The 10,537-nt window shown below is 37.3% G+C and overlaps 1 protein-coding gene across 1 annotated transcript; it reads right to left on the bottom strand.

Moving 5' to 3' along the window:
- Positions 1–175: 175 nt before the first annotated feature.
- Positions 176–10,331, bottom strand: taldo1 (transaldolase 1). The gene is made up of 8 exons (XM_015391799.1): positions 10,140–10,331; positions 6,693–6,816; positions 6,453–6,560; positions 5,546–5,677; positions 2,253–2,428; positions 1,102–1,299; positions 563–708; positions 176–474 (listed from the first exon to the last, which is right to left on the bottom strand). The coding sequence occupies exons 1-8, from the start codon at positions 10,237–10,239 to the stop codon at positions 442–444; spliced, it is 1,017 nt and encodes a 338-aa protein (XP_015247285.1). The 5' UTR covers positions 10,240–10,331; the 3' UTR covers positions 176–441.
- Between the last annotated feature and the right edge of the window lie 206 nt (positions 10,332–10,537).

Below are 10,537 nucleotides of genomic sequence, written 5' to 3'. Positions count from 1 at the left end.
ACAGAAACTGGAATGATTTTCATTGAGAATTAACTTTATTATTTGCAGAAACAGTGCAATTACCTTTAGGGCATGATTTAGAGCAAATTGATCAGTTGATAAAAATATTGTTCTTATGCCAGAAAGTGTCTTTAGTCCGTTCAAGTAAACGATACAAGCGTACAAAATTATTTTCTTAAATGAATAATTTTTCTGAGCAAATATAGAGCCACTTTGTCACACCCAACACTCAATGAAGCAATTATCTATATTTGGTCACGAAACAGTCCCCCCCCTAAGAGAGGAGAGGTGTTTATTAAGAAGACTGGTCCCTGGAGTTGGAGCAGAGGGTAAAGGAGGCAGCTCCGACAGTTGAAACTCCTCCTCGGCATCTGTGGACAAACAGGCCATCCTCTTTGGACCTCACACCTCAGTGCCATCAACTGGAGATACATCCTTCAATTACTGGCCGTTTTTCACACCAAGCATTTTTTCCTGCGATGAACAGATTATTTAATTTTTCAGGAGCCATTTGTGCATGATTTTTCTTTTTTCTTTTAAAGAAAAAAAGTTGTGTTCCTACTTTGATCATAGCTTCAAGCTTAATGGCATCTGCAGCAAACTTGCGGATGCCATCAGACAGTTTCTCCACAGCCATGCGGTCCTCATTGTGCTGCCAGCGGAAAGCCTTTTCATCCAGGTGGATCTTTTCCAAATCACACGCCTTGGCTGCAAAAAACAGAGCGAACGTGAAAACACAGCAGAACAACTTCTAACCCCGTTTGTGGAAATAATGAAACCAAGCAGGATTTATTCCGACTGAAACTGTATCACTGCTTATCGAACACCGAAATATAGCACATTACATTTCCATGGTAACAGGGTCTTTCTCAGTTTTTTTCAAATTCAAACTACTTGATGAATACAGTATAAATATTTACTATAAATGAACAGAACAGAAAGTGTTTTTTTCCCCTCCTGAAGTAAAAGAAGCTAATAGAAGTGGGGAGAATACATTTGGTCCTGACTATAAATAACAATAAACACCTGGAATGCATACCTAACATTATGATTGATCAACACTGAAGTCATTCCTCTGAGTAAAGCCTAAAGAAGTCTTACATTTCTCCACGCTGAGCATCGCAGTGACAGCACTGTGATCCTGGCTGAGTTCTGCCAGCAGTCCAGGGGAGATGGTCAGCAGGTCACAGCCAGCCAGGGCCTTCACTTCCCCCGTGTTCCTGAAGGAGGCACCCATCACTACAGTGCTGTAGCCAAACTTCTTGTAGTAGTTATAAATCTTTGTCACGCTAACCACACCTAGGAAAGAAAAGGGATTTAAATAAAACAAAAAACCCATCAAAACACATAACGTCTCCTTTGTCTTCAACAATGAGCTTTAAAATTTTGAGAATTCATTCAGGAATATTTAGTAGATAAACATTATTTGCAAAAGAAAGACCATAAAATTAGTCACATATGAAAAAAAAAATGAAAAAAAAACTTCAAATATATCTCACAACACATTAAAGTACATGCCATCTGCAGATTGTTTCCTGAGTGGGTTTTAGGAGAGGTTCCAGTTTAATAACGCAAGATGCACAACTTTCTACATAAATTAAGCCTTCATATTTAAAAAACAAAAACACTCCAGACCAGCAAGAATAAAAATAACTACTGCTGAAAACGATGCCTGCATTTTCTTCCAGCTACAATTTCACCCCCTCCCGACATTTAGAGATCATGCTCGCTATGATGAAACATGTTGTAATTTAACACCTTTCTGAGGTCAAATAAAGCTGCAACTTTACAGTACTTCAAAACTAGACCACCTTAAGCAACAAACCCCAAATTATTATCACAAGCAGTGTTTACATAGCCTGTGATAACATCCAACCCTTCAGACAAACAAATGACATACATATACACTTATATACACACACACACACTATATATAGATTTTTTTCCCCGGCAAAAAACAACTCCAGCTCCAAATGTAGCTGGTCATCCAGGCTTCTTTGCAGTTTTTCTTTCTACACAGAAGTGTAAAGATGCACGTGACAAAGAGATCAGAAACCAGATTACAGGAGGATGAGGATATTCACAAATGCTTTAAAGGGATTGCTTAGAGTTCCCCGTCTATATGCAGTGATTTACTAAATGTTTTGGATAACATTTTAGAGGGTTAAGTGACTCCTGTACCGATCATAGCTAAAGTACAATCGGCTGAAGCAGTAAAGAGTGTTTATCTAGTTAAGAACAGCTATGGTTACCTGGGTCCTCATGTGGCTCAAAGCTTTTGCGGTCTGTGTTTTCCTTGTACCAGTCAAGGATGCGTCCAACGAAGGGGGAAATGAGAGTCACCTTTGCTTCTGCACAGGCAACAGCCTGAGCGAAGGAGAACAGCAGAGTCATGTTGCAGTGAACTCCGTGCTTCTCTTCAAGCTCTCTATTAAAAAAACAAAACAATTATGGACAATCATGACACGCCAGGTTCTGATTTCAACTTCAAATATGACAGATTCAGTCTCTGGAAAAAAAGCTATTTTTCTGTAATTCTAAAGTTAATTTCTGCCAAATCATTTCTCTTTAGTAACAAGTCAAAATACAAATCCTACATCCTACTTTTCCCAGGGAAGAAGATTCCAGAAGCAAGCAACACTTTGCTTCATTTCAACACCTGATGTAACAATGTGGAAACTTTCCACCAACGTAACACTTTGAAAAATAATCTGGTGCCATAAATTTAAAGGTTCAGAGGCGTTTGGTTGCGAATGTGTCGTGAGAATGACCTCAATCTGAAGAAGGTCTATTAGAGAGGAATTTTCTCTTCAGTCCAGGTCCTAAAGGTCACAATCTAGTATCCATCTTTGACAACAGGGACAAAGAGGGGCTAATTTAAAGGAGTCTGATCTCACATATTCTGCATTCTTCTTAACATCTGACCAGAGGAAGGAGCTGATGCTTTAAGTTGTTTGAAGCCCAAACAGGTGTTTTTTTTGTTTGTTTTTTTGTTTTGTTTTTTTCCTCTTTAAACAAATTACTAGAAAATCTAGGAAAAAAAAAAAAAAAAAGAACTAATCGACTACTTACTTTTCTTTTTAAACTACACATCATACCAAACATAAAATACAGTGCCTCCAAATTATCCTCACCCCTTGAGCTCATATTTCTTTGACTCTTTATTCGACAGGAACAATACAAACAGTGACTAAACAAAGCAAGTAATCTTCATACTCCAATCTACATACACTACTGGAAATTAAAAACAAGATCAAATGTAGAACATGCATCACATATACAACTCACCAAATAAAAATACTTAAGAGTACAATAAAACTTTTTTTTTTTTTAATTAGGGTTTTTCAACTTATAATAAAAATAAACAACCATTTGCTTTCAGAACTCATCCAATAAATACATTTAGCTGTAATATCAGTGAAGTGGTTCGTTAAAGTATCCACTCATGGAGGATAAATGAAAGCCCGAACTTTCTGAAATATTTCCGATGCTAGAATATTTCAGACTTAATATCCAAACATCCTTTTCTTTAAAAAGCAAATAGTTCTTCATGTAAAGAATAAAACGGTGTTGAATGATTTTACTATCATTCAACATTTAAGCAAATTCTAAGGCTTACGAAAAACAAAACAAAAAAAACAAACAAGACACACACTTTAGAGGTTTTCATGTTAGATTCTTGAAACATGACACTTTCTGTAGAATTAAACTAGAGTCTTCAATGCAGCAGTTAAAGAGGAAATAATTTTACTAGTAGGAGAAATTAAAGTGTCAGAGATTAGGAAAGCTGACTCTTGTCTATGCAGGAGTGTCTGCTGGATCGCCAATTTCAGAAGTCTAGCACTCTGATAAGTTAAAGTGCATTAAGATAAATATATTTTTAATCTATAGACAGACCATAAAATCAGATGTTAAGACTGTATGGTTTAATCAAAGAGCTCAGGTAGGTAAATGCTCAAACCCTTAAAAAAAAAAAAAAAAAAAAAAAGGACCGAGCTTGAGAAGTCTGGATTATTTCTGCTGCCCTCTTGTGGTCTGGTAAAGATGATCCCAGCACAATGTGAAGAACTTATGTTGTTATAGATAAGAGGAACATTGCAGATCCACAGATTATCCTAACCTGCCACTGAGGCAAGAAGTTTATAAGCACATCTCCAGCTTTTCCCATTCATGTTGTAATTTCCAGCTGGCAATTTTGATGTTGGCTTTTGGCATTTATCATAATTACGATTAAGTTTGTGGGAGAAAAAACGATTTGGCGATCTAACCATCTTTCAGTTCCTAATACTGGGGGGAAGAGGGGAAAAAAAAAAAAAAAACATTTTTATCCATCTCCATATCCGCCACACTGGCAGTTAGTGCTGTGGAGCCCTTTTGTTCGGTGCAGCGCCATATATAAGTGAGGCAGCCACAACGGACTGACTCAAACCATGGTCTGAGAGATATCGTGATAATCTGGGTTGGGAATTGATAAGATTTTCACGATTTTGATTCTCTTATTGATTCAGTGAAACAATGAACATGGTTATTGCACAGTGACATTTGTCTACCTTTGCCTGGGACGTTCTATTTCTGCCTGCCTCTGCAAAAACAGAAGGCAGTGAACAGGAGCTGCCAGCCTCTGAGCCGGCCAGGCTACCCGTCTCGTCACAGAGAAGGCATTGGTTTAATGAAAAAGCATTGCCGTACAATTTCGGGAAATAAACTCATCTCCCCCTGATTTAAATAAACGAGCGTAACCTTTCTCGCGCATCCTGAACTGCGGAGCAACTTCGTAGCATGTTTTGTCACATCCATTGCTAAAGCCAGAATCATGTAAAAATTCCAGCTACCAGTAGTTCTAATTAAACATTCTAGCAATTAAGGAGTGGATTAACGAGAAAGGCCCACTTGGTCTATTTCCAGAAATGGCATATGATTTACTAGGAACCACATTAAGCACAGCCAGTGATATAAAACTAGCTACTTACCACCAGAGTTGCCTTCCATGCTGGTCTTAACTTTAGCTTCTGCCCAGAAGCATCAAAAACACGGCATTTGTTAAAATGTATGCCATGTTGTGTGCCTAGGCGTTTCTACATGTGGGATGCATTTCCTCCCGTGGATGTTATTGCCACTTTGCAATGATTGCAAAGCGCCTTGTTGCCATATTTCCCCTTCCTTAAAATTAAGCGAAACTATCGATCACTTTTGTTTTACTTTTCGAGACTTACGCCTGTTCATGTCATATTTGCGTACTGGATGCCATGTGCGTAAAAAACATGATGCAAGTCGTGCTGCCTGAAATCGATAACAGAATCGTTAAGCAAGCCACCAAACGGTGCCATGGAATTGGAACACACGGAAACTGTTCTGAACAGGAACCGCTTTTTGATTCCCATCCCCAGTGAAAATATTGTATTGTGACCCAAGTACACAATAATATGGTATCGTGACTCGTAACGTATTGCTACACACATGCCAATACTCACCCCTAATTACGATACCACATGTGGGGAATATTAGTTCCAACTTTGTATCTGAAGAGATTCAAGAGCATACTCACTTCCCAGCCTGGATTCCCTCCCATGTTGAAGACAGCTTGATGAGCACACGCTCCTTGCTGATGCCTGCCTCTTCATAAAGAGCAATGAGCTTCAAAGCTTTTGCCACCATCTCCTCTTTATCAAAAGACAATCTGTAGAGAAAGACCGTGTGTAGGGATTTAGGGGCTTAAAGTGAAGATGGTGCTTTCAAAATAAAATGTTTTTGCACTACATCACAATAAATTAGTCCTCACTACAGGAATATTTCTTTAGGTCGGTTGGGTTGTGGTGCGGTGAGACTTCTCTATAGCAGGTGCAAATATTAATATACCGTCTACTAGAAATGCACTACAAAAAGGCTAGACATTAAGGACTACAACCGCAAGGAAGCAAAGCACACAAAAGAATGAGATTCTTATCATTTGCATGGAAGTAATTTGGATTCCTAGATAAGGACACTGATCAAAGAAAGACCAATGTCCAGATTCTCTAAGGAGGTTGTGTAAACATCTGAGGAAACTACCTGAACTCTTAATGGTGTTCTTTGAGCAACTGATAGACTAAATGAGTTTAATTTATTAAAGATGATTTGCTTTGTTTCAGTAGCTTCAATGTGATCAATTTCATTTGGCTGAAAAAGGTTTTTGCAATTAATCATGCCTGAGAACTACTTGTAATACATTTTACCAATTCCCTTCATCTCAAATATTTAAATGCATTTAATTTAAAATAATTTTGTCTGGCAAAGACTAATGCCCAGCTACGTTTAGTTTTAATAATCTTTAACACAATACTTCCGAAATAAATCATAATTTTCCCCTAATTGATGAGCCCTGCTATTCCCAATCTACACTGTTAAAATTTGGGTATAAAAAAGCATTTTATCATCGCTTTGCTTTGATTGGGAGACATGCAGCCTGCACTCACCTGGCATCCACCTCTGTTGAGACTCTACCTGGGACCTTCTTCAGGATTTCCAGTCCAAAACTCACAAACAGCTTGTCCATCGTGTTTGCTACCTGCTCATCTTCAGTCCTTAAAAAAAAAGAAAAAAAAAAAAGAGAAATTTTGTCTCATTTCAAGGTCTCCACATTTAACCTTTACATTAAGATCAGTTGCAGGTGGGAGGGGCTTTTTGCAGGTCGCTTCATTAGATATGGCACTTACCCTCCTTTGGCAATGCCATATTTAATAGCCTGATCCACAAGGTGCTGGTAGGCTGGCATCTTGGCAGCAGCCAGGATCAGGGAGGGATTGGTGGTTGCATCCTGGGGTTTATACTCATCAATGGCTGCAAGGAAAGGAAACAAAGTAAATCAGTACATCCAGAATCAAGCTGAAGCGGCATTAAAAACCATGAAAAAAGAAATACAAACATGAGCTTGGTTTCAGTAAAGCACTACAGCTGGTATGAGAACAGTCTACCTACTCCTGAAAGGTAAAAAGAAAAACCTAAAACCCAAAAGGTGTACTAAAGAAAAATGGCACATAAAAAAAATAAATGCACATCGTCGACTTAAAAAAATTATTAAAGTTATAGCCCTACCATTAAAAATGCCTGCCTGCACAGCCTAATATGCAAGAGCAAATTGTCCGCATATTTTTTAAATTTAGAATCCTTAAAACTATACAATTACTGTCCAATGATTATAAATTGAAGTTTCCTTAAAAAATTTAAATCAACCTGAGAAAAAGTTCATGACTGACAAATAAAATCTAAAGGCTGCAGTCAGTGAAAAATGCTGCCATCTAGTGTAGAAATGTTGGTCTTAGTCTCTAAATTCCAGTCACATGCACAAGATTAGCTATTTGTTCATTTGGGAATACACACTTGAGTCAGTCTTAAAAGGGAACAACAGTTAAATCCAATAAGGATTAGTAGCTCTGCGGTCTGTTTACCTACAGAGGAAGTTTGGGTTAATCATAGCTTTAAAATGATTGGAGCAAACACTGAGCGACTGTCCAATTGGATCACATCTGATGACAGAGCTAGAGACGCATACAAACAAAATTAAAAACAGAAATAATGAGGCTGTGAGCCAGCAATGATGCAAACTAACAGAATTAAAAACAGAAAATGCAGTTTAATCTAAGAGGTACATGCAGAATAAAAAGTTTGGAGCAGCAGAGTCGAGATTAAGTTTCAATCACTTCAGCTTCAGAACAAAGCCTCTCTGTTATGCAGCTGGTATGTTGATACCTCTTCACATAGGGGGAGGATGGGGAATCTTTCACATTTCAGTGCATTTGAATAAGATTTTCATAATTTATGGCCCATCCACAGGTTATGGTCACACCAAATGGAATGAAATTATACAGCAAATCACACATTTCAGGTTTAAAATAAAGATAGTGCCCAATTGTTACTTCTTAAAAAAAAGGTTTTCTTTTTCCCCAAAGGTTTTCTTTCAAAAAAATACTTCTAAAACAGTGCTTTGGCCAACTACAGTTTAGACATACTGTTTAATGAGAACATGTCCAAGCTTGCAAGTGATGACATATCTTACAACATCTTTGCAAAACCTAGATTACACAAACCAAACAACCACTGAAAGTCCTGAAAACCTGCTTCTCTAATCATGGCAAGCTTTGTAATACAGCTTTTGTTTCTTCTTTTATCTCTGACATTCCTGCCAGAGGCAGCTAATGCAATCAAGAGAAATTGTACATCTAGAAACATTATTGATTGCAGGACATTCTACTGATGTGCTTGTTGTCCTAGCATCTTTAAAAAGTTCATTTAAACACTGGTTCTCACTGCAGCAGCCATGAAAAAGCGGGCAGACATTTAGAAATTTCATTTGGACTTCAATTTTAAATTTTTACAGTAAAATTTGTAAAATTGAAGTTACTTTTAGGCCCTATTCAAATTAATTTAAATCTACGTACAGGCGTTTGTAGAAAAAAATCCTCCACAGATATTACAAACTTATCTAGCTTGCCAAAATTACGCTTGAAATTTTATGAACTTAGCTTTACTATTAACATTCATTTCAGAGTGGATATGTGTGGTCTGCGGAAAAAAAAAAAAAAAAATTGGACATGTCAGAATTTAACTATAACGTTTGCTTTAAGAAATAGCAACCAGAATCACTTTTAGTTTGATATATTTTATATTGCCACAATAAACGTGTAGAGACAAAAAAATTAGAAATGACCCACACTCTTCTTTAATTAGAATATTTTCAAGCGTAGAATTATCCAATTTTTAGAAAACAAATTGCCACCATGGTCAATAGAGCCTTCTGCTGTGCAGACCCATCTATGAAATGCTTTACAGCAATCTGAGGATGCCACAGACTGTCAAACACTTTAAGAACTGAAAGATTTTCTTTTAGAAATATGCTTTAATTTTGATAGTAATTTTCTCCTGTACCATTTTAAACATTATAAATTATCGATACAAAATGCTAAAAATGGCTTAACAATGACTTCAAATATATTGACGGTAATATTCTAAAGAGGATTGCATTTATTTCTAATAGCTGATGAATTTTCTACTATCAGCTCTGGATCAAACAGAAATCTCGACTCTAAATTCTTCCAGTTACTTGCATTTTAACACTCAAATTTTTTCAAACCACTATAAAGTCATCTTGGATTCACTATAAAGTCATCTTTAAAGCAATTGTTTTAAATCTGTAACTTTTATATATTAAAAAATTGTAATAACTAAGCAATCTCGTGTCATTTTTGGTCACCATTTTTTTTATTTTTATGGAAAACTTAAGTCTGGAACTCCCTAATTTTTTGCATTATAGATGGGATACAATAGGCTATGGTGTCCAGGGCTTTAAGCAGTCATGTTTGGTATTTGTCAACTTTAACCTTCAAATTCTCTCCGTCTAATAATAATAAAAAATAAAAATAAAATAGCTCTACCAGTTGTAAACGTCAGAGTATGGGATCAGCTTCAGCTCTCTGGTTTAGGTAGAAAACTGTTTTGCAGACTCAAACAACCAGTTCTGTCATGTCATTCTGAGTCTGCAGATTCGACACAAGGAACTGGCTTGTTTGCAACACAGTGGAAATTACTGCAAACCGTTCCTCATTCCGACCATTGATGAAACACAACATTCTCGATGGTGGTGTGGCAGATAACAGACATTATGAGGAAAAAAAGTAAAAAAAATATATATGTGCTACCTCCTGTTGCATGTCAGACAGCAACGATGACCGCTGGTAGCTTTTCATTCCTTCAGGCTGAGAGCTAAATTTAACGGCATGTAGTTTTTGCAAGTTATTGAGCGCAACATTAAATGAAGTGATGCTTTTAATTTAATCTTAAACCGCTTCTTAACCTACAATGCAAATACAAAATTACAGCTAGCACAACTAGCAGCTAACGCTAACAGTAGGACAGATATGATCAAAAGACTTCCTGCGTCCAGTAAAGTGGTAAATCTCGACTTCTCTTGCATAAAATATGTTTTTAGCTTTAATTATGTCTTTTACTACACAGGACTGGCCATATATATAGCCTGACATAATATAAACACACCCACTACTGATATCGACCTGGCGGTCAGTTACATTAAAACCTGGACTCTTCCTGCTCACCCAGTTAGCATGCTATTTAGCCAAAAGAAACTCGGAGTTTTTTTTTTTTTTTACCGTTAAAATCCCCCGTGTCCGCGACCACCACGGTGAGCTTTTTCAGCTGGTTGAGGGCAGTCTCCATCTTTCTGCGTTTGTCTGGTGACCCACTGGACATAATGAGCAGCAGACAGGGACCCTTTTATACGCAGAAAACACGTGAGAGGTAGAAGGAATGTCAGTGAGGAGGGAGCGCGCCGCGCAGGAGGAAGAGGCCAGCGGGAGCGCGCAGGAGGAAACCAACGAACGGAAGCCAGAAAAAAAAGTCAATCACAAATATATATAATTTCAGAATTAAGATTTTTTTTCCCCTCAGAATGCTGACTTTAATCTCAGATTTCGGACGTTTTCCCTCAGAATTCTGACTTTAATCTCAGAATTCCGACTTTTTTCCTCAGAGTTCTGACTTTAATCTC

Source organism: Cyprinodon variegatus, unplaced genomic scaffold, assembly GCF_000732505.1.
Source record: "Cyprinodon variegatus isolate N-32 unplaced genomic scaffold, C_variegatus-1.0 Scaffold22, whole genome shotgun sequence".
Lineage (NCBI taxonomy): Eukaryota > Metazoa > Chordata > Actinopteri > Cyprinodontiformes > Cyprinodontidae > Cyprinodon > Cyprinodon variegatus.
The sequence above is the reverse complement of the archived record's forward strand: the minus strand, read 5'-3'. Positions and strand labels throughout refer to the sequence as shown.

Excerpts from the sequence above, each read along its gene's own strand:
- taldo1 (XM_015391799.1), bottom strand. The coding sequence starts at position 10,239 with ATGTCCAGTGGGTCACCAGACAAACGCAGAAAGATGGAGACTGCCCTC. Across the intron at positions 1,300-2,252 it reads TGAGCCACATGAGGACCCAG|GTGTGGTTAGCGTGACAAAG; the intron begins GTAACCATAGCT and ends TTTCTTTCCTAG. Across the intron at positions 709-1,101 it reads GATGCTCAGCGTGGAGAAAT|CCAAGGCGTGTGATTTGGAA; the intron begins GTAAGACTTCTT and ends TGTTTTTTGCAG.